The sequence below is a fragment of the Scylla paramamosain genome, chromosome 35 (genome assembly GCF_035594125.1).
Source record: "Scylla paramamosain isolate STU-SP2022 chromosome 35, ASM3559412v1, whole genome shotgun sequence".
In the NCBI taxonomy this organism is placed as follows: Eukaryota; Metazoa; Arthropoda; class Malacostraca; order Decapoda; family Portunidae; genus Scylla; species Scylla paramamosain.
This window is the reverse complement of record NC_087185.1, coordinates 2,508,506-2,528,653: the sequence shown is the minus strand read 5'-3', so window position 1 is coordinate 2,528,653 and position 20,148 is coordinate 2,508,506. Positions and strand designations below refer to the sequence as shown.

Below are 20,148 nucleotides of genomic sequence, written 5' to 3'. Positions count from 1 at the left end.
CACACACACACACACACACACACACAAGAACAGATATACAAGCAAACACTCACTCTCTCAGAACATAATCTATCGCACACACACACACACACACACACACACACACGCACACACACACACACAAGGCAGATGATAATTCGAGTTTTAAGGAAAGCCTGCGCGTAGAGCCGAGTCCAGCCTGTATAGTGTGGCGTGCATGTTCGTGCCAGCGCCCCGTTTGTGTCTCGCATCAAGGGAAATATATAGCGGCCATTTTTCAGCGTTTTCACAATACATTCGGCTTCGTGGGGGGGACGGGGGGGAGGGGGAGGGAGCAGGCGTTAATGGGAAAGCTTTTGTTTTCACGCGGTTAATTGAATCTCGTAACCGCGGAGTGAATATTGAGGCGAGTACATTATTGATCCGCTCCGCCAAAGCATCGGCTGAATATGGAAGGCATGTTATGAACCTGCGCCGCGACTGACGGATGGTTCCTCGGTGTGGGTGAAGGGAAGAGAATTAGATGGTAATGTTAGGGCGAGGAGGAGGAAAGGGAGGAAGACTTGGACGAGGAGGAGGAGGAGGAGGAGGAGGAGGTGGTGGTAGTGGTGGGCGGTGGCAGCGAGGCGAAGTGGGAGGGTCCGCCAGCCAGGGTGTGTATCTGTGTGTGCCGTGACAAATGTTTCCCTCCGTCTATTTATCGTTTAATGAATAAGTGTGATGATTAGGAATACCGACAGTGTGCACTATATCATCCATCTTCTTATGTTAACGCGGCCCTCCCCGCTACCTCAGCCACGGTGGTCATTGGCCGCGGGGAAAAGGACTCCGCGCCTGGCCCCGCCCCCACCTGGCTCGCACTGGCTGCCCTCACGATAAGCACTTATGGCCGGCCAATGAGCGGCGCCCGTGTCGTCAGGGGGCGGGGATTCATACGATCCGACCCATGCAGTATCGTAGGATGGAAACGTGAGCTAAGCTTTGGCGTGTAGTATAGTTTGGGTGATCCCCTAGTGAGGATAAGACGCACGCCGCCGCGAGCCGCCCGGCTGACTGGTTGTGTAGTGAGCGCCTCAAGTCTTGCTGGGTCTGCTGGGGCGGGCGTGGTGGGTGTTGTAAACATTAGTACCGTGGCGGATTATATTATGATAGTGGGGTCTATGAGCGAGGCGGGTGGACATCCAGGGGCCCCTCACCTGGGCCCTCCGACGCTGCCTCCACAGTCCTCTCTCTCGCCGCCCGCCGCCATGCTTCCCTCCTTCGGATTCACGCAGGAGCAGGTGGCCTGCGTCTGCGAAGTTCTTCAACAGAGTGGAAACATTGAGAGGCTGGGGAGGTTCCTGTGGTCACTGCCGGCGTGCGAACACTTACACAAGAATGAGTCCGTCCTCAAGGCCAAAGCTCTCGTGGCCTTCCACCGCGGCAACTTCAAGGACCTGTACCGGATTCTCGAGTCGCATAATTTCTCAATACAGAACCATAGTAAACTGCAGCAGCTGTGGCTCAAGGCGCACTACATCGAGGCGGAAAAGTTGCGCGGGCGGCCGCTGGGCGCCGTGGGCAAGTACCGCGTGCGGCGCAAGTTCCCGCTGCCCCGCACCATTTGGGACGGCGAAGAGACGTCTTACTGTTTCAAAGAAAAATCACGAAACGTGCTACGGGAGTGGTACGCCCACAACCCGTACCCGTCGCCCAGGGAGAAGCGGGAGCTGGCCGAGGCGACGGGCCTCACCACCACGCAGGTGTCCAACTGGTTCAAGAACCGCCGGCAACGCGACCGTGCTGCTGAGGCGAAAGACGGGTAAGTAACTGTTGCTCTCCCCTCAGCCGCCGCTCCCCGGCCGGCGGGCGGCGGGGCGCGGCGCGGCGGCAACCTGTGGCCCGCACGCCAGGTTTGTGTTGTGCTCTAGTGAGGCCAGGGCGCCGGGGCAAACCCTGGGAGGGGCCGCGGTCCGGCCAGGTGGCGGGGTCATCTGCTCTGCCCCAGAGATGACCTTGTGTGATGGGAGATAATTGTTCCCACTTGCAAGTCCACACAGCCCGCGGCGGACCGACCGCTGGCCCTGAGCCGCGGCAAGGTCACGCCGCCTCGCTGCTGCGTCTTCGTCATGCTGCGCCAATTATTGTCTGCACCCAACACTTTCCGCCCGCCGTGCCGACTTTCCCTCAGCTGAAGGCGGCGCTGCTCGTCACTCGCACACCACTAAACTCATTCTTGCATCTGCATTCATGCCAAATATATATATTTTATGTTCAAGTACATGTTACCCTGTGTCTTTATATATATATATATATATATATATATATATATATATATATATATATATATATATATATATATATATATATATATATATATATATATATTAGAGCACATGAATATTTGTATTTGCAAATAAGAATTTCAGTCTGAGTGTAATGACTGATTGTTGGTGGTGGTGGTAGTGGTGGTATGCCCAGCGTGGCAGTAAGGGTCCTGCCGCTACCTTGAGCCCTAAATCCCTGGCTGCATACTTGAGGGCACATCACGTGAGGCCTCGCCCTCCGGCTGTACCGTGGCAGGCCAGGAATGACCTGCTAGTGCTGATTGACTGGCAGGTGCAGGGAGGAGAGAGAGGCGCAGATCTGATTTGTTCCACCCTTACAAAATTTAATAGTGATGTATGTGAGTGTGTGTGTGTGTGTGTGTGTGAGGCAGCCGGCTGACAGAGGGGAAGGCTGCACCTGCCGCCACTTTTATGTACGAGCAGAGACACACAAAGGTTAACTAATGGCAAATAAAGCACCCGACATTCATCTCCCAAGCACTTGTACACCGGGCATCGCTTGTACTGCCTGGCGGGGGCGTGCAGCCAGCGCCCCGCACGCCGCGCCTCCCGTGCCAGGATTTACGTGGCGCTTTCTTCACAATGCGCGATAGACTCAAGTTCTCCCAACTGTTACTCCTTAGCTCATGGATTAATGAGAGGGAGGGAATGGGGAGAATATATGGAGGGGGAGGAGGAGGATAGGGATAAATGGGAGAAAAAGAGAATAAATAGAGAGCAATTTTAAAGTCCTCCCTTACGGTATCATCTTTTCTTAATGCTGAGCCATTTTATTTGTCAGCACCAAAACAACACATGCATCCTAATTAATTTTATCTAAAACCGAGTATATACACATTTCCGTAAAGTTAAGAGGACTGTTTCCTTGTTTATAATGCTTCCTCAACAGCTTTAGTACAGGTTTTCATTATCTCCCTCCAACGAATTAACGCTGTCTAAGTTATCGCTGTGTTTGTAGGAATAGCTTCCGAAAAGTAGAGCTGCCTCTCCCCAGCCGCCGTTAGCAAGCCCCAAGGCACTCGTCACGCCCCGCCACTCCTGCAGGGAAAACATTTGCGTCTCATCTCTGCCTCTCCCGCCCCGCCGCTCTCTCCTCCCCAGTATCCATCTCACTTCTGTAATGTCTCTCTCATTTCTGTTCCGAGTTTACTCACAGTTTCTTCTCTGTCGTTTTATTCGTTGTTGTTTTGTTCTCTGTCATTGTCATTCTGCTAGTCATCTCAGTATCTTGAAAATATTTGTTGCTCTTCTTTTTTTCTATGACAGATATTTGTCATTCTGTCATTGCTTAAACTTACCTCAGTGTCTTGATATTCAACTGCTTCTTCCACTCCATTTATTGTAAAGGTTTATTATTATTCCGTCAGCACGGCAGAAATTCTTCCTCTCGCTTTTTTTTACTTCAAAATTTATCATGTCATTAAATGAAATATATAATGATACTAAAATAACAAAAAGAAAAAAAAAAACGCACACAGCAGCATATAAAGATAAATCAAATAGTTCCCTTGCATTCCAAATAGATATTCCTGCATTCCCATTCCCATAGAAATTGTTCCTTCTACTAATTAAAAAAAATCAAATGTCATTAAAAGACAAATAATAATGACAATAAAACACACGACAGCACATTAGGATCAAACAAATAGTTCTCTTGCATTCCAAATAGACATCCTCACATTCCCATTCCCATAAAAATTACTCCTCTAATCATGTTTGTCAATGAAAAATAATACAAAAGACACAACAATATTTTAAAACCAAAATAAACAATTCCCTTTCATTCCAAACAGACATTCCCATTCCATTCTCATTCCTAGCGGCTCCTCTCCACCATTGCACGTATCAGTCCTTCCCCGCGGGCCATTTCCTGGACTCGGCGCCGGCCCCCCCATTAGTCAGGCGTCACCACCTCCCCGGGGCCGCCGCCGCTCGAGTTACGCTGATTGCCGCTTGTTGTGACGGGCTGAAGGGCCTCTGAGGGCGCCGCGGGGCTGTGTGGCCGCGGCTCCTCGGGGGGCAGCGCAGCACGGCAGGACAGTGCAGGGCAGGATGGTGAGCTGCGGCGGGGTGGTGGTGGTGGTGGTGGTGGTGGTGATTGCAATGATGTGAATGTTGGTGATGATGGTGATGATAATGGTAATAATAATAATGATAATAAGATTAATGGTAACGATAATAGTAACTGATGATAATAACAATAATAATATTAAAGGAAATTGTAATCAATAATAATGATAATAATAATAATAATAATAATAACATCAACAACAACAACATTTATAACAGGAGTAGTGATGTTAGTTACAATAAAAATGATAACGATCTTATTAATAACATTCTAAACATTTTTGTTATTGGTCATATAGATTTCTTGAAATTCTTGTCTCAAAAAAACGTATTTTTCTTAACGACAATGATGGTTGTACCAGTAATAGATACAGCAAAATGGTGATAACAGTTGTAAGCATAACAGTGATAATAATATTCATACTAATGATGATAACAAGGCATAATAATAACAATAATAGTAATGACAGTGATGATAATAATAATAACAACAATAATAATAATGATAGTAATAATAATGAGGTGAATGTAGACAGTTCTGTGGATAATGGAAATTTTATTTTCTATCAAAATTGTTAATGTTGATAATGATAGTGATATTAATAGTGGTTATAATGATGATGATGATAATAATGTTAATTATATAAATATTGGTGATGATAATGATGATAATAATAATATTCATAATGATAATAATAATAGTAATGATTTTCATTATTATTATTATTATTATTATTATTATTATTATTATTATTATTATTATCATCATCATCATCATTATTATTATTATTATTGTTATTATAACAACGAAGAAATATATCCAATAATGTTAATACAAATAATGATAACTATTTATACTAATTATTATTATTATTATTATTACTATTATTATTATCATTATTATTATTATTATTATTATTATTATTATTATCATTATTATTATTATTATTATTATAATCATCATCATCATCATCATCATTATAAGCTGCAAACATTTTAATTATTAAGAATGAGGATAGGAATAAAAATGAAAAACAAAAATGAAGAATCAGTCCACAGAAATTCTAATACAGAAATATTTCATTCTTCTGTAATAATAATAATAGTAATAATAATAACAACAATAATAAGAGTAATAAAATAAAAAAATCAACCATTCCCAGTAAATAAACAAAAATGATGATAGTGATGATGATGATGCCAATAAACATGAATCACCTTACCGTCACACTGCCACGCTGGTTACCCACTGAGATGCCTGCCTAACACCCACACCCTTGGCACTTCAGGGAGGGAAGGGAAGGCACAGATAGACTTAACGTTACGATCTAGAGTCTTCCTTCCCTCCTCAAGTCCTTCGGGGATCCTAGTGGTAGTGTATCCTTCCCTGAGAACACAAAGGAAGATGCAAGAAGCTATCAGGCCAACACGTGGCAGTCCCTGTATAAAACATGCCTACCTATTTCCACTTATCATCCTCATTCATATATCTGTCTGTGTTTTGATGCTTCAATGCTTCATTCTGCTTGTGTGGCGTTCCTAAGAGTATCTTCACACACACACACACACACGAAAGATTTCATTGTCTTCCTATTCTATCAATTAACTCTTCAAGCATTTTTTAAAACACACTCAAGTTATAAATCGTTTTAAAACTCCCTTGATATTTTCTCCCCACAAGATATATTAGACTTTGTGGGAATATTTAGCCTCTCTTTTATGAATGGCGTTGTTGGGTGAGCCGCTACTGTTGCCTCTCCCACTCACTGCTCGCCTTTGTTAATTTGTCCGCCTCTCTGCTATGGGGCGTTAGACTTAAAAAATACACACTGAGAGGCACTCGTATACCTCATTGTTTCCCCAAAGGACTTGAGTGTGGCGAGGAAGATTTGTCTCTCTCTTTAACAAGGGCGAGTACTGGGGAAGCCTCGAGGGGGGAAGGAGGGCAAGGAATAGCTTTAACTTCCCCACTGTTGCTTTTTATATCGAGGACTATATATGCAGGTTCCCCCTCCCCTGACGCACGGTGACAATGAAAACGGCCTGCCTGTTTCTCTTGTTCTTGCTGTGTCGCTACTCCGGCCCCGTCCCCCGCTGGTTGGTGCGCTTAAGGGTGTTTTCCGGGGCTGTACTAGGGAGTGAGTTGTGTTTTCAGGCTCCTAATGGTCTAAGAGGCGCTGATGTGGTTTGTGGGTAAAGTGATTGAGAGGAGTGCTTTAATTATTATTGTTGTGGTGTGTTTAATGGTGTTCTGTGTTGCGTGGACTGAGTATTTGGTGTGTGTGCGTGTGTGTGTGTCTCCTCTCTCTCTCTCTCTCTCTCTCTCTCTCTCTCTCTCTCTCTCTCTCTCTCTCTCTCTCTCTCTCTCTCTCTCTGTGTGTGTGTTTGGGTACGTGTCACTCACCTCCCCGAACAATGCGAGGTCATATGATGCAAAATTCTCATCCGTTTATGCCGCCTTGCCAATAATTAAACATCGGGGCACGGCGGGATATGAATTATGTATTGCGAATTATAGAGTTAACAAGTGCCTGTGTGTTTATATTGTGTCTGGCGAGAGTGTTTTTAGTATTTCCTTCGTGTCTGGGATGAGCTGGCCAAAAAAACATGTGTTCATTTGATATTGCATGTGTGTGTGTGTGTGTGTGTGTGTGTGTGTGTGTGTGAGTGTGTGTGTGGGGATGAAGATGAAGATGAGGAGGAGGAGACAGTGACCTCGTTTTTCCTTCTCTTTGCCCAAGCATCAAAGACTTTTCTGTTTATCGATGACATCTAAGTCGAGCAAGAAGAATAAACTCAGCCTTATAAAAGTAAGCCTCACCGTCTCACGTGAGGCTTCCTTGCTTCCTCCCTTCCTCATGAACTAAGCCCTCCACTCCTACCTCCTACACATAACATTTTTTTTTTTCAGACTTAACGTAACATTTTTCTTAAACCTTAATATTAAAGTGACCTCAAAACTTACCTTAAAACTAAACTGACATAACTTTTTATTTCCTAAACCTTAATACTAAACTGTCCTTAAAACTTACCTTTTTTCTCTGACCTAACGTAACATTTTTCTTAAACCTTAACATTAAAGTGACCTCAAAACTTACCTTAAAACTAAACTGACATAACTTTTTTTTTTTCCTAAACCTTAATACTAAATTGCCCTTAAAGCTTACTTAAAATTAAACTGACATGAAAAGATTTTAGACCTTAAAACTGACCTACCCTTAAACTTACCTTAAATCTAAACTGACAACCATTTTCCTAAATTGAACGAAACTAACCTTAAAACCCTTAAAACTGACCTAAAGTATAAACTGACGCAACATTTTTCTTCATAGACCTTAAACAAAAGACTGAAGTGAAGAAGATACGTGGTAAGCTGAGATGATTTTTTGTACAGTTTATAAAGGTTCGTATCTCGATGGGTTATTTAGATGCAACTTGCTCTCCTTGGGAACACCTCTAATGGCCGCCACGCTCTCGGGTTAGCGCCTAATCGTGCGTCACAGGTTGTATATGACCACTTGAGGACGCGACAAAAAAGGCTTCACTTACTGATTATCAAACGGGAGCGATAGAGTAATGTTGTTTGTGCATATTAAAACACACACACACACACAGTTAGTTATTGACACATGAGTACCAAAGTGTATATCAGCAAAATAATACATAATACAAAATGATAATACATAATAATACAAAACAAAATACAAAATAACATACACTACCACTCCTCAGCCTCAGCCCTCCAGCGGCGCAGACAGTGGCGAGATTCTGATGTCTTTTTGAGGGCGCCGCGCCATCCCCACAGTGTCAGACTCTTGTGTTGTAGTGTTCACATTCTTCAGGCGGGAATCCATGCAGCTGTCACTTCCTGGCGTGCACAACTCACTCAGGAATTAAAACTCAGGCGTGGAGAGATGTGGGATGGTGTGAATTATGGGCGGCAGGGCTTGTCTCCGCGCCACGTGAAGGAGGGGAGGCGTTATCTCCTGCTTGCTTTGTCTTGCCCCCAGAAAGTCATTGTTTCCTCAGGGTGATAATGAACAAGAGTGAAGGCAGGCACAGCGCAGTGTGACACTCATACATACACACACTTGCACATTTACACTTGTTTTGGTAAAAATTAATAGTGTAAATATTGTATGTGTGAGGGTCCAGCCGGTGGGATGTCGGTGTGGGCGTGCAGGGCAGGAAGGCGGGGCTGTGAGGCTTTGTAAACTTTGGAACACTTTGTTGGCGTCAATTATCTTCATTGGCTGTAAAGAGGAAATGAGGCGAGCCATCTTGATACATCAGAATAAAATGATCGCAGAGTTATGGCCTCGATATTAATTTCCTCTCATTAAAAGCACATTGAATAACTTGGTGCGGGGAGTGATAGGCAGGAAGTCTTTATGCAATGCACAGGTGAGGCAGGCTGGCACGGGGCCACCGCGGGGCACCAGGTATGTCTCATGGTGTCACTCCCAGGAAACTCTAGAAAAAAAAAAAACACATCTCACTTTGGCAAAACGCTATTAATACCTGTGCTTGCCTGAGCCATGAGCAAGACCCACATAGACCCCACCTAGACCTCCTCCTAGTCCCCCCGAGCACTCTACGGTTCCCCTATACTATACTCCCCACCAGCGCAAGCATCCTCATGTCATGACACTGCCGCCGCATGACACCTGCAACACTAACACTAATATCTTTATTGACATCATGCAGCTAATACCAACAGGAACAAAGCAAATGCAAATATTGATAGTTACCGTGGCTATCATTATTGTTATTGTCGTGTGTGTGTGTGTGTGTGTGTGTGTGTGTGTGTGTGTGTGTGTGTGTGTGTGTGTGTGTGTGTGGCGTAATGGCTGGCATCGTGTGTGGGTATATGTAATTTTAATGGATTATTCCCCTCGTTGGCAGACACAAAGGAAATCATGGGGACTTTTTGCCGAATCAGAGAAGATCGAGGACAAAACGCTTGTTACTTTTTTTCCTCCTTTGAGAAGGTGAAGGGTAATTGGCCTTAAGGATGATTTATGTGCGAGATCATTAAATTACGTGCCAGGCTGTCCACGTCGAGGAATTAATGGCCCTCTGTTTTACGTCACGCCATTCCCAGGCCAGAAAGTCCTTGCGGCTCCCGTCACCACCGCCACCACCAGGAGCGTCACGCCGGTTTTTGCCTCTTCGTAATTCTGTGACGGTGTAAAATGGAGCGCTGTGAGGACTGACACACACAAACGAATGCACGTACACACACGCATGAGATAACGGCTATGAATGATAATGAATGGGAGGAAGTTTATTCATATCGTGTGAAAGTTAAAAGATCATATAGTAATTACATTTTTCCTCCGCACAATCGCATCTTTTCACGCCCCGCCCGTCAGACAATAGTAACTCAGTGTTGTCTTTGTCCAGGTGAAGATGACGTCAATTTACGACGCACAAAAATACCCACAGTGAATTTTGTACTCAAGGTCAGAGGGACTTGGAGAGGTGAATGCCTTGTGTTGATCAACCCGCCCCCTTTACGCCCCCCAAGCGCCCCCAGCACCCCCACTCGTGTGCCAAAGCTGCCAACACACAACACCACTCACCAACACTCGATTCCCAGCCCCACTTGCATAAGAAACTGAAATACTGCCTGTAAACATCAGAATTTCACCTCAGACCATCTAAGACTTTCTATCGGCGCTGCGAGAAGGGAAGATTAAGACTGATCCTGATCTTGGAGCATGGGAGACCTGGTGGGGGTGTGACGTGCGGGCGTGACGTGCCTCTAAGGTGCTGCGGGTGACGGGGCGGTGTTTATGACGCGGGGAGATGGACAGGGACAGGTTGGAAGAGGCTCTGAATCGGGGCGGCGTGATGGACGAGCTAGGGAAGGGGACGCTGGGAGGAGAAGGGAGAGGAGGGGTGTGTTTAAGGTACGAAGAGAGAAGCGAGAGGGATTCGGGTATTTACGGTGAAAGAGAGCGAGGAATGGCGCCAAAGAACGGGCGTCTGTGCAGCGGAATGAAGTAAGGGGGAGAGGAGGAGAATCAAGGATATGATCATAAAGAGGATGAAGGAAAGAGAGAAACACGCCGTTAAGAACCCAATAACAACACCAACCTTGAAAATGAGATGTAAAATGAATGTAAATACGACGCGACAGACAAGAAGAGCAAAGAAGCAAGAAACACCAAGCTAGGCAGAGGAATTTAGCTGCACTGGAGGAAAACGAATGAAAGAGTCAAAATATTAAGAAGTGTGAGGTAGAAATGGTAGAGGTGGAAAGTCGAAGGGTGATAAATTAGGGGAATGGGAGGGATGAGTGGTGAAGGGGAAGATGAGAGGCAAGGTGGCGTGGGGCGGGGAGGAGGAAGGGGTAGGCAGGTGAAGGAGGAGGAGAGGCAGGTGCAAAGAAGCGAAAAGATGATGGGAACTTTACCTGAAATGTTGGTGTGTGTGTGTGTGTGTGTGTGTGTGTGTGTGTGTGTGTGTGTGTGTGTGGTGTGACAGGAGGGGTGCGGAGTGACGGAGTAGCAGTAGGGAGGGAAAAAATTAAAAAGGTTTAGGAGAGAGAGGTGTAGGAAAGCAGAAGTGTGCGTTGAGGGAAGGAAAGTCAGGTGTGAGAGAGAGAGAGAGAGAGAGAGAGAGAGAGAGAGAGAGAGAGAGAGAGAGAGAGAGAGAGAGAGAGAGAGAGAGAGAGAGAGAGAGAGAGAGAATCCAGGTGTGAAAGAACGGAAGACCAGGTGAGGTTTGAGGGAAAAAGGTGAGTGATGGAGGTATTGAGAGAGAGAGAGAGAGAGAGAGAGAGAGAGAGAGAGAGAGAGAGAGAGAGAGAGAGAGAGAGAGAGAGAGAGAGAGAGAGACAGAGATAGAGAAACTAACACAGAAGACACAAACAATGAACAAAAAATTACAAATAATATCCTTAGAATGTCTGTCTGTCTGTGTGTCTGTCTGTCTTTGTTGTTATTCTCCTGTTTTTAGCTATACTTTTCCTTAATGACATCAGCGACACACTTTCTGCGTCCCTGTGATTAATATCTGGTGTGTCTGTCTGTCTGTATGTTTGTTTTGGTGCATCAATGTGTCTTTCTTTTTTGTTTTGTTTATTTTTTCCCTTTGGCCGTTGTTGTTTTGTTTATCTACTTCGTCTGTGTCTGTTTGTGCTGTGTGTGTGTGTGTGTGTGTGTGTGTGTGTGTGTGTGTGTGTGTGTGTATGTGTGTGTGTGTGTGTATGTGTGTGTTATTTTTCCCTTTGTTTTCTGTGTTTCAATCTGTGTATGTGTCTTTTTCTTTGTTTCACTGAGTCTGTCTTTACCCCAGCCAGTTTCTCTCTCTCTCTCTCTCTCTCTCTCTCTCTCTCTCTCTCTCTCTCTCTCTCTCTCTCTCTGCGCATCCCGGCCTTGAGGGAAGTTACTTGATACACAGACTCTCTCTCTCTCTCTCTCTCTCTCTCTCTCTCTCTCTCTCTCTCTCTCTCTCTCTCTCTCTCTCTCTCTCTCTCTCTCTCTCTCTCTCTCTCTCGCTAAGGAACACTCCACTAATCACTCCTTTGCTCGCTATCTACACGTATATCTTGCTTTGAAACTCCTTCGCTAATCTTTTACAATCCTCCTTACTTTGGTGTTCCTCCCAGTCTTACTTCGACCCGTCAGCTAAGGAACCTTGATTTTCGAACCTTGATCCGAGAAGGAAAAGCAGTTTCGGGGCTTCCTTAGCATGAGAGGGTCATGGGAGAGACTTAAGCCGCCTTGCTACGGACGTGCGTGGCTTCCCGGTGGAGGTGGAGGAGGAGGAGGAAGATAAGGAAGAGGAGGAGGAGGCGGGGTACTTCTTAATGGTAATTTTCATCGTTCAGCTCACCTCTACGAGTTTCTGTGACGTTCTGTCGTGGAAATGTTCTCTGTCTTGATGTCTCTTCTCGCTCTTCTCTCTCTTCACGTCTTTATGCGTCAGGAAATAGTTGGGTGAGTGGTGGTGGTGGTGGTGGTGGTGGTAGTGTTTTTCTTCTCTTTTTTTCTTCAGCAGTGTGTGTGTGTGTGTGTGTGTGTGTGTGTGTGTGTGTGTGTGTGTGTGTGTGTGTGTGTGTGTGATGAGAGACGACCTTTGAAATGAAGCTCGTTTCTGCATCCCTTCCCCCCCCCCCGCCACACACACACACACACACACACACACTGCAGCAGCAAAGAACTATATTCACCACCCAGCCACCCACTCACCCATCTTAAGTCTCAGCAGTGACCCACTAACCCAAGATTCTCGAGTCGCAAATGTTCCCAGACGAGGCACATGTTGGGAGGCTGAGGGTGAGACGAGAATGAGACGCCACATCTTGTAAATCTGGAGAGGAGAGAGAGAGAGAGAGAGAGAGAGAGAGAGAGAGAGAGAGAGAGAGAGAGAGAGAGAGAGAGAGAGAGAGAGAGAGAGAGATCTTTATTTACGCCATCACGCTATGGTACATATTTCACTGTCCCTCTGTGTTTCCATCTCTCCATAAATGATACGGAAATGACTCAATCAGTGATGCAGTAGAGGGCCCTGTGTATTTACCCGCTGACGGTGCAATAGGACAGGAGGCGCGGTAATGGTGTCACTACATTCAAGGCCGGACACTCGACACCCTGGCATGCTGGGATGAGAGGACTGGGGATACATAACGCAGTGTCATAGGCAACGTGATAGCGGCATAGGTTCTCACGCTCAGGACATCCAGTGCAGTGTTTTGAAGGAAGCGTGCAGTCTCAGGTGTCAGGAAAAGGTGATTTTTTTTTCTTTTTTTTTTTTGTTCGTATGGCTTCTGTGTTGTAATGACTGTAATGAAAGGAAGGACAGACTGTTGGGTGTTGGGTCTTAGTGTAGCAGTGGTGGTGGTGGTGGTGTCAGTGTTTCCTTCTGACCTGCGTTAAGGAAGAGGGTAGAAGAAGAAACGCGACGCGGTCCACCCACTCCGAAAAATTTGCACGCGGAAAAACAGCGAATGAACGAGGTGACAGAATGGTGCGCCAGACTGTAGCACGGAAACTAACACAGCATTGTGAAAGTATAGACGCTCGTACATCCCAGACCAAAGACGGCTGCGGGGGACAAGGAAACTGAATACATTTGAGAGCACAACGAGAACAGAAATGAGAATGGACATCGGAAAGAGGCCAACGGACGAGGAGGAGAAAGAGGAGGGGGAGGAGGAGGAGGAGGAGGAGGAGGAGGAGGAGGGAGAGCTATCTTTAGCGTGGGAGGAGCGAGGAGGAAGATGTAGTGGGAGGAAGAGGAAAGGAGGAGAGTGGAGAGAGAGAGACAGAGAGAGTTGATGAGAGAGAAACATGTGGTGGTGACCTTTCTGAAGATTATAAAAACCACTCTGCTCTGCTCTCAGCTTCATCCTGTACGAGTGAAAAGTGTGTTAATTCCCTCGCCTTTTTTCTCGTCTGTGTTTATGAGCAATGCTGCCTTTTATAGCGACATTCATCAGCGTATTTGTGTAGCTATCGGTGGCTGGAAGGGAGGGGGCGGGGGCGGGGGCGGGGGCGGCGTAAGGGAATAGCGAGACTAGCGAGGAAGGAGACAAAGAGGTGAGTCAGTGATTACTTATGGTGGTCATGTTTCCTTTTGGCGAGGTGCCGGATGCTCTCTCTCGCCCGTGTCACCCGAACATTAGCGCCGACACTCCTCCTCCTCCTCTTCCTCCTCCTCCTCTTCTTGAATCTTCCTCTCAGCCCTGTCCATAATTCATCTCCTTAACGCACTCCCTCAACCTCCTCCGCCTCTTTCACAGCCTCGACAAGTTATCTGTTTCACACACTCCCCATTTCTTGTCAAGGTGTTGGCTGTTGGGCACTCACTCTCCAACCCACTCTTCCACTCTCCCACTCCCAACTCTGCCACAATTGACGATTTCCACTGAGTTAACCCGTGCAGTCCTCACATAAACTCATTTGCTTAGGTAGGGAACGTGTCTTTAAGTCTTTTGTGTGCTTGCCGTGGCCACCCAGCGCCACCCACGCCACCCACGAGTCTATTCTCAAACCTACAGAAATTCTTTGCCTTCCTGCCACTACTCCTCCACCCACACCGACACCCACAACACCCACTCGCCCTCTCCGTCACGTTCCCGCCTGGCTAAAATCTTCTTTCTGACGCCCGCGGCCTCCCCCACTCTGGCACCTGCTGCGATATGTCTCAAGGTTATAGGAAGGAGTTTACCGTCCTTCTATTGTAATTTGTTAACTGTTTAGCGCCGCGATGCACCGACGCCAACTATTGTGGTTCTGAGGGAGTGCGTGGTGGTGGAAATGATCCTCTTCCTCTTCCTCCTCTTCTTCCTCTTCTGATTAGAGTGAAAGGGGGTGATTTAGTGTAGTTGTTAATGGTTAATGAGGCGACTTCAGTGTCAACAGTGGTCTGGTGGCGTGTAGTTTGTTGTCCTAGTGTAACCCTCCCTTGCTGGCTGGCTTCTCTCTCTCTCTCTCTCTCTCTCTCTCTCTCTCTCTCTCTCTCTCTCTCTCTCTCTCTCTCTCTCTCTCTCTCTCTGTTTCTCTGTCACGTCCCTCGTCTTTTCCTGTATCATCACCTTCTTTCTCCTCCTCCTCCTCCTCCTCCTCCTTCCCTTCCCCCTCTTCCAGTGTGAATTTATGAAAGTTTTACGAGCGACAGATTAATAAGAGTAATATTTAGTTTAGTTTATCTGATTTTCGTCTTTCTCCCGAGACACCAAAGCCTCCCAAGGACAAAAGATGAGCCACAGCTGAAGGAAGAGAGCCATTAACGTAAGAGTGTCACTTTAGAGCCACTCAGAGCCACGAGGGTCGAGACTTCTGGTGGGAAACTAATAATGATGCTTAAATAATCACTTACGTAAGGTCTTAAATGCTTCTTGCCTTTGCCTGCCTTCCTGACTTGACCTAACTTAACTAAAATTAACTTAGGTATACGTAGGAAGTGTCACTGAGAGAAAAGGAAGGTTAGGTTAGCGAGAAAAGGAAAAGGAGAGAGTTAATGATCAACAGTGATAAAGGGAAGGGGTTTAATATAGTGATGAAAGGAGGCATGGTGATAAAAGATAGATGGAAGGAAAAATGGCGATAGGTTTTAGTGATAGAATGATAGTTTGTGATGAAAGAGAGAGAGGCATAATGAACTGGTGAATGGATGGATGGATGGAAGGAAAATGAATATAGTGATTGAGAGAGAGATGATGAATGAAAGGAGGCGGAGTAAATTAGATGATGATGATGAAGATAGCGATGGTAGGATAGATTGTGATGAAGGAAAGGTGACAGGATAGATTAGATGCTGTGGAAAAGGAAAAATGATAATAAATGTAATGAGAGAAGGAGAGATCAAGGAAAAGTGAACAAGATAAAAGAAATATGCAGTAATAAGCTGAAAGATAATGAGAAAAGGAGAACATGATAAGGGAAAAACAATATTGAAACGAAAAGAAAACGAAAAAACACTAATACAAAGAAGAAAAACTAAAATAAAAACGACATAAAAGAAAACGAGAGAAAAAAAAACATTGAAATGAAAGAAAACGAAAAAAAAGAACATGAAGTAAAAAAAAAATACGAAAACAAAAACCATGATAGAAAAAAGACGAAAAAAAAGAAACTAATGGAAAGAAAGAAAACAAAAAAAGTAAAACGAAAAAGAAAAAAATAGAACCGTGATAAAAGGAAGAATAGTGAAGAAAAAAAAATAGACAGAATGAGAAGAAGCAAGTACGAGTAAACAGGAAGGCCGAGCATGGCATGAGAAGCACGTGAGACAGGACAGAGACACTTAGGTATCAGCAAGCGGCTCAGGTCTGAATCACTCTGCATTTGACATCTTTACACGCTCTCCTCGCGTATCTCAGCGTGACTTACGAGCAAAGAGGATTATTTAGGGACGAGAGACAATGACAGAAGACTCGAGATTAATTAGCACTGAGAAATATACATACAGCTATTCAATACTGGGTAAATATGAAAATATGTAAAAAGTGAGACTGATAGAAGTGATGAATTTAAAATGAGCAAAAAGTAAGACACAGGAAGATTCTGCTGATATTAATTAACATGGAGAACTCTTACTTGTGCTATTCAATACTGGGTAAATAGTTAAATGCTTAAGGAGTGAGTGAGTGTGTGTGTGAGTGAGATTGCGTGGCGTGTCTAATTTAATATGAACAGAAAAAAAGAAAAAAAACAAGCAACCAAGATTAATTAACACCAAGAGATATTCAAATGTAAGGCGATTGAATAGTAAGTAAATATAAAAAAACACGGAAGGAGTGAATGAGTGTGAGTGAGCGAGTGAGTGAGTCTGTGTGGCGTGTCTCTTTCAAAATAAACGAAAAAAAAAAAAAATAGAAAACAGGCCACTTAGATTAATTAACACTAAGAAATATTTATACTGCGATTCAATACTGAGTAAATATGAAAACACGTAGGGAATGAGTGAGTGTGAGGGAGAGAGACTGCTTGGCGTGTGGAGACTTAAAATGAAAAAAAAAAAAAATGGACACTCATCACTCATCCATTTATTTATTCAGGTCCGTAGAGGCGAAGGAAGCAGGGAAACTGAGGGACATGTTTCCCGAGGACTCTGACACGCCAGGGGGGGAAAAAAAGCTGGCAAAGATAAATAGAGTATGCAGAATTCTCAGAAACTTTGGGAAAATGTATGAGTGTGTGTACGTACGTGTGTGTGTGTGTGTGTGTGTGTGTGTGTGTGTGTGTGTGCGTGTGTGCGTGCCCTTTTCTTTATTGATTCACGTACGTAAGAGTGTCATGTGAGTTATAATAGAGTTTTGTTCAGTGTTGGAGGTAGTGAAGTTGGTGGTGGTGGTGGTGGTGGTGGTGGTGGTGGTGGTGGTTGAAGGTTTGAATTAAAATTAAAATAGTTGTGAGTGTTTTTTTTTTCTTTTAATTTCTTCTTTTTTAATGTTGTTTTTGTTTTGTTAAGATATAGTGTGTGTGTGTGTGTGTGTGTGTGTGTGTGTGTGTGTGTGTGTGTGTGTGTGTGTGTGTGTGTGTGTGTGTGTGTGTGTGTGTGTTTATAGTATCTCTCGTGTATAAGCGACGTAAAACTAAACCTTCCCTCGCGCACACACACACACACACACACACACACACACACACACACACACACACAGAAATAAGGTGAAGACAAGACCGTGGGTGTAGATTTAGTGACGCGCCTTTAACTTGAGGTCGAGAGAGAGAGAGAGAGAGAGAGAGAGAGAGAGAGAGAGAGAGAGAGAGAGAGAGAGAGAGAGAGAGAGAGAGAGAGAGAGAGAGAAGCAGACTAGGTAATAAAACAAGCATGAATGGACAATAATATGTAGTTTGAAGCACCTGGAGTAATGAATGTCTGAATGTCTGAATGTCTCACCTGTAAGTGCCTGTTTTCACTTCAAACACACGAACTTCAGAGATTAAAAGAAAATGTTTAAGATGAAGTAATGAGTGTTAGAAGACTAGTTAGCGGAGATTTATATTTCCACTAAGTTCTAAGTCACAGTCAAGCTTCAGAGTGTTGGAACTTTGGGCAATAAAGGAAGGTGCAGGAAGCCATCAGTCCTACACGTGGCAGTTCCCGTAAAGTTAAGGACTAGTTAGGGAAGTCATTTAATATACGAGTTTTTCAAGCCTAATAGTTTCAAAATCAATGGCTCGTGTTTCTCTAGTTTCGATTTTGTTTCCTATTTCTCTTCATTTTTTTTTTTGTCCCTTACACTCTGTCATTCACATATTTATTCCTTTTCACCTCCTCTTATTCCTTCCTTTAGCATCTTTTTATCCATTTTTTTCTTCTATCCCTCTTTCACTCTCCACCCATTTCTTTATTTCCTATTCCCCTTTTTATTCCATCCCCAACCTCTTTATACCTCTCTCTTAAGTTTACCCTTGTCTTGTATCCCTTCCCCATCTTTCTAATGTTACTCTTCTAATCCCCTCTACCCATTCCTTTCTACCCTTCCCTTTCCCCTTTAAAACTCCTCGTCCCATGTCTTTTTCTATCCTATAATACTACTATACTAATCCCCTTTACGCGTGTCTTTCTGTCCTCCCCCTTCCCCTTATGCTCTACCCTTCCCCCTTCCCCCTCCTGAACACTCAACACCAGAAACAGCTTCGCAAATATCCAAGTCTAACACACGGAAATATTTCTTCATAGAGCATCCTTCCCACGCCCGTTTGGCTTGGCAGGTGGAGTGGTGGTGGTGGTGGTGGTGGCTCCTCTCTCACGCCACTGACTGATTTCCTCCATTTTAGAGAGCGAGTGGGATAAAATGTTCTCTTTCGTCTCTCGCTTCTGTGTTTGTCTGCGTCACGGCTTGAGAGTGTGTGAGTAAGCTTTGAGATTTTTTTGTTGTTTCCGTTTTCTTTTCCGTCTGTCTTTCTGTTTTTGGTTCTTCTCTTATTCGTTTCGCGTTTTCTCGTTTGGTTTGGTCCTGTGCGCCCTCGCGTTTTCAGTTTTCAGATTAGCTTTTGTTTTCTTTTATTTCGTCTCTCTGTTTGGTTATTGTCTTATTCATTTCTCTGGTCTCGTTGGTTCGGCCTCGTGTTCTCGTGTTTTGGTAAGTTCATTGTTTTGGGGCTTGTTTTCCTTAGGTGTTCTCGTGTCATCGTGGTTCTCTAGTGCGAAATCAGGTGGGTTTTTAGTGTTTTCATTTCAGTCTTGTTCGTCGTCGTGGTCTTTGTGTGAGATTAAATGGACTTTTGAGTGTTTTTTTTTTTTTTTGTTGTCTGTCTTCGTTCTCGTCGTCCTCGCTCGCCAGCAGGTCCTCCCTCGTCTGGTCTCGTCAACAAACCGCCAATCTCGTCACCCACACACATTCTTCACCGCCATCACCACCCCTGCAGCCTGTGGCCTTTGTTTACATCACCGCCACCACCACTACCACCACCACCTTCACAAGCGTACCTACTCCCTTCCTACTGCTACTACTACTACTACTACTACTACTACTACTACTGCCAATGTCCGCTAGTCTCACCTCCTTGTCTTAACTACCTTGAGTTTCCTGTTTCTCCTCCCGCTGCTGTTTCCTGTCCCGCCACCTCTTCATGTCAGCTCCCCGCCCCACGCCCCGCCATTCATCAGGTGGGGCGCGGGGCGTGACGGGCTCCGTGCCGCGGGAATAAACTAGGTATCGAGTAGTTATCGTGGTATGAAAACAGTGCAGGGTGTTGGATGATTACTGCCCCCTCTCAGGTTACGTCCTGGCACCCTGCCGCCACACCTCCCTCCTCCTCCTCTTCCCCGGGCCCTCCTCCTCCTCCTCGCTTACCTCCCTCACCTCCCCTCCGTCCCTCCTCCTCCTCCTCCCTCCGTGTTTCTCACTCTCCCAGCCCATCCTTACCTCCCCTCCCTATTTTTTCTTCACGCTTCCTCTCCCCATACTCCGTCCCGCCACTTTCCTCACGTTCTCAAGCTCCGGTGTATTTTGGGAGGCGCCCACCGAGCGTCTTCCCTCCGCGGTATTCCTGAGGTGGGGCCAAGGCGGGGCCGCTGTACTGTAATGTTCCCAGCGTACTATTACGAAATGTCGCCCCCAGAGGATATTTCTCGGCGCCTCGTCACTTAATCACCAGGACGTGTGGACCCTGACGAAGAGGCGTGGCACGTGTGTCTCCGCTAGCGCCGCCGCTGTGAGCGCCGCCGCTGTCATGCAAGAAAGATCGCCCCACTCAGACCCGCGACGTTTTGACTAAAGGTGGGACGTCGCGGCCAACTCAGCAGCATCCATTGTCTGTCTCATGTAAACAACATTATTTTAAACAGTCACCATTGTGCGATAATG

The 20,148-nt window shown here is 45.3% G+C and overlaps 1 protein-coding gene across 1 annotated transcript in view; it reads left to right on the top strand.

The window, feature by feature from the left end:
* The first annotated feature begins 258 nt into the window (after nt 1-258).
* The window catches only part of LOC135090550 (homeobox protein SIX1-like), a 91,377-nt gene continuing 71,487 nt past the window's right edge, over nt 259-20,148 (top strand). The window contains exon 1 of the mRNA XM_063987397.1: nt 259-1,780. Within this exon, the coding sequence (XP_063843467.1) occupies nt 1,125-1,780 (656 nt within the window). The 5' untranslated portion in view covers nt 259-1,124. The remainder of the gene's footprint in view (nt 1,781-20,148) is intronic.